Consider the following 3,668-nt stretch of genomic DNA (forward strand, 5'->3'; position numbering starts at 1 on the left):
GCAGGAATGTAAACAGAGCATATCTGAGCCTGCTGATATCTTCCTATCTGTGGGAGGAAACCTGCTCCCAACGTCAGTTTTGTTATTTGCAGAAGCTCCAGCATATAAAAACAATGAGTGATCCTCTTCCTTTCTTGTGACCACTGTTCAGAAGTACAGTTCCCCTGCAAGCCCATTCATTTACTGTAGATGTGCAACAACATGAAACTACTCAAGCAGACGGTGCATCAACAGACATTGGGATTTGCTGCGTATGCATGCCTGTGTGTGTGTGTTTCTTAGCTGTGAATGGAGCAGGGCTAAATTTAGCCTGTGAGAACTAAATAAATAATGAACGGAGCCAGAGGGAACAAAATTGGTTTTGGAGAGGGGTGGAGAGACGTGTGTAAGTGCACGAAAAAGGGGAGGGGTAGGAGCCATTCGGTTCATTCCCCCACTGGACCTCTGTCCCCTGCTCTCAGTAACACCCCCAAATCCCCCTGCCCACCCACACTTTCCTCCAACCAGCACATGTTAGTATAGCAGTGTGTGTAGTGAGTGCCTGTTCACTACATTGTCCTTTTGCACCATTGTTGATACAGTAATCATAATGCATTGGAGTGTTTACGTTCATGGCTACACCTGGTTGCTAATGTGAGCTGTTAGTGATTCAGCTGTCCTTCCCGGCAGATCTTAGTCTTTCGCACCCTAGTGTCTGCCTCTACAGGCCCCTGTCTAGCCCAGCCCCTGCAGAAACACACACACGCATACTTCTATCTTTGTAAGGACACTCATTGACATAATGCCTTCACTAGCCCCTACCCTAACCTTCAGAACTAAATGCCTAACACTAAACCTAATTCTAAAACCAAGTTTTAACCCTCAAAAAGGTGTTTCACAAAGTGAGGACCAGACAAAATGTCCTAATTTTGTAGATTTTTTGGTCCTCACTATGTAGCCAGTACAAGAGCACACACACACACACACACACATTCAGATTGTTATGGACCACTGATCCCATGACCTCACTGCATTCCCGTTTCTCATTGTCAGGTTGATTCTGTTACTGTGGTTTTTCCACCACTTCGCACCCCAGTGTTTGTATTTTCATTTGTCTCTGACAACCATGGACAGCGCTCAGGTGGCCTCAGGAGTGAAATGAATTATTTTATTTTCCAATGTATTTGCATCTGAGACATCTCGGAGCATCTGTGGACATGCCTCTTCAGTGTGTTTGTTTCCCCCTCTCTGATGTTTTGGTCATAAATTAGAGTTGCACCTAGAAAGTCTAGATCTGACATTAGCATCTGATTTTCCTTTACAGCGAGTATGTATAGGGCAGAAAGAGAGAACAGATGTGTGTGTGTGTGTGTGTGTGTGTGTGTGTGTGTGTGTTTATGGTGAGTGTAGCTGGAGGGGACATTGAGGACTCTGAATGAAAGGTTTGTTTTAGAGAATGACGATCACATCCAGCTTTGTGAAAACAGCTCTTGTTCATGACTGGGAAAGAGGGGGAGGAGATGGCGAACGAGGGAAGAAATGCAGCCATGGAGAAGGACTGTGTGTGTGTTTGTTTGTGTGTGTGTCAGCCAAGATTTCCGCTCTCATTTGATTACTCTGCATGCAAATGAAACCTCACAAACAAGTACACAGGGGCAAGGGTCAGTGCAGCTTTCCACTGGGTGAAAAGTGACACTGAAGATTCTGGGTTTATTGTATGTGAAATACACAGTGGTGGTGTGTGTGGGAGTACATCTTTGTTTATTTCACTTCACTAGGTATGCAGTCAAGAATAACCGTGTGTGTGTTTGTTGGTGTGTGGGAGTGTTGTTGCTGTTCTTGGTGGCTGCCCTGTGTCAGCGGCACAGTGTTAAATGCCACTCTTGTTTTTCCCCTGTCATGAATGCACCTGCCACTTCAGTGTCTACAAGCTGAGGAATACACACACACAGAGCTAGGTCCCTTGAAGAGCACTTATTCTTTACTTGGTAACAGAGTGGGGGTATACGTTTGAGCTCTGCCACCCCTCTATTGCTTTGTCCTGCATCGTGAATCACATATAGCGCACTGTACTGTATGTACACACTCACCCTGAGAAATCCCAGCTTCATGCCTGTAATCACATGACAAGAAACTCACTTCTGTTTTCTTCTTCTTCTTCTTTCAGAATGAAGGCTGATGCCCCTCCCCGAGCGACACACCCTCAACAAACCCCCTCTGCCTGTGAACGTTGAATTTCGTATGCAGCCAGGTGAAGAGGTCGCCACAGCAACAGTTGGAGCATGCGCTGCAGTCAGTGACCTTTGACCTCTTTTTTTGCCTTCGGGGGTCACAGGGACAGCCATCGCCATGGAAACACAGACACTCAATCTTCACCCCAAATCTTCCCTTTGCTTTCTTGGCACCAAAACATTCAGGCGCCATTGCTGCTGTAGTAGTAGGTTACTTTAAAAAAATAACAAGACCTTAAATGGACTATTAACTCTAATAGGTAACTATTTATCTATTTATCTCTGTACGTAGGCAGAAAAATGATTCTGCAGTATGTTATTGTTATGTTAATTATTGTTGTTATTACCATTCATACACTTTCAACTGGTCATTGTTTGGCTCAGCCAAGAGTTTCCAGAAACTCTTACCTTAAACCCTGTGACCCAAACCTGGAGAGCACGTGCGCACACATACACGCATATAAAAAAAAATTACATGCATACAGGTTACATGTATTTATTTATTTATCATGTAGGTATGCAGTAATTGAAATGTGTGTGTGCAATTTTTTATACAGAGTGTACTGCAAAAGATATGGCATTTATGAAAATATTGAAAAATCAGAGTTAACATTTGCTTAAAAAAAATCTACCTCAGTTAACAGTTTAAAAAAAAAAAAAACAGGCTGGTACAAGTTCACACAGTAAAAAATATATAAAATATTTATTTTCCGAGGTGAATGTTTGTTAAGAATCCCCAGTCTAAAGCCTTACTCTAACCATCATTCAAGCCCCCGTCTGATGGACTCGTTCAGTTTGGACCTATGAATACAGTATATCAGAGATTTAACTGATCGTCTTAGAGACTGAATGTGCATCGGAGCTGAGCCTCTCTGAGATTAAGCTCCTTCTTTCCCCCACTTACATTTTTGACAGATTATGTGTTAAAAATCCAGAGTAATATATTTATTAAAATGCCTGAAATGGAGCTTTCATACACACTAAACATACCGAGGGGACCTTGGAGGAATACTTCACATTGCAATGCATCACATGTGCATGCAGGTGTTACACATCCAAACACTGCAGCATGAGCCAGTTCCACCTGGACCTGACCACCGGATATGTGCCCTGTGTGACCCCGAGTCTCAGCAACATTATACACTTTACCAGCTCACCTACTGTTCATCTGTGATATCCTGCACATTCACACAGCCTGCAAGAAGTTACGACTTGTCAGGACAAGGCATGGGACCATGAATGTTTGAACTTATTTATACAGAGTAAATGGACAGCCCAGTATCTATCATTTTCAGTGATGCCTCATTGCAGAGCTGTGTCACACCACACCGGGCCAAGCTGAGCGATGTGGTGCCTGCAGGACTACACTCTGTCTGTTCAATGAGCCACTCAATAGCTTGAAAAAACAGCCTCCACTGGTCCACGGTCTTGCACTTACAAACTTTCTAGATTGTAACA

The 3,668-nt window shown here is 43.5% G+C and overlaps 1 protein-coding gene across 1 annotated transcript in view; it reads left to right on the top strand.

Moving 5' to 3' along the window:
• Window positions 1–2,849, top strand: part of irs2b (insulin receptor substrate 2b) — an 11,733-nt gene extending 8,884 nt beyond the window's left edge. The window contains exon 2 of the mRNA XM_020609444.1: window positions 2,147–2,849. Coding sequence (XP_020465100.1) covers window positions 2,147–2,151 — 5 coding nt within the window. The 3' untranslated portion in view covers window positions 2,152–2,849. The remainder of the gene's footprint in view (window positions 1–2,146) is intronic.
• The last annotated feature ends 819 nt before the right edge of the window (window positions 2,850–3,668 follow it).

This window comes from Monopterus albus, unplaced genomic scaffold (assembly GCF_001952655.1).
Source record: "Monopterus albus unplaced genomic scaffold, M_albus_1.0 scaffold99.1, whole genome shotgun sequence".
NCBI lineage: Eukaryota > Metazoa > Chordata > Actinopteri > Synbranchiformes > Synbranchidae > Monopterus > Monopterus albus.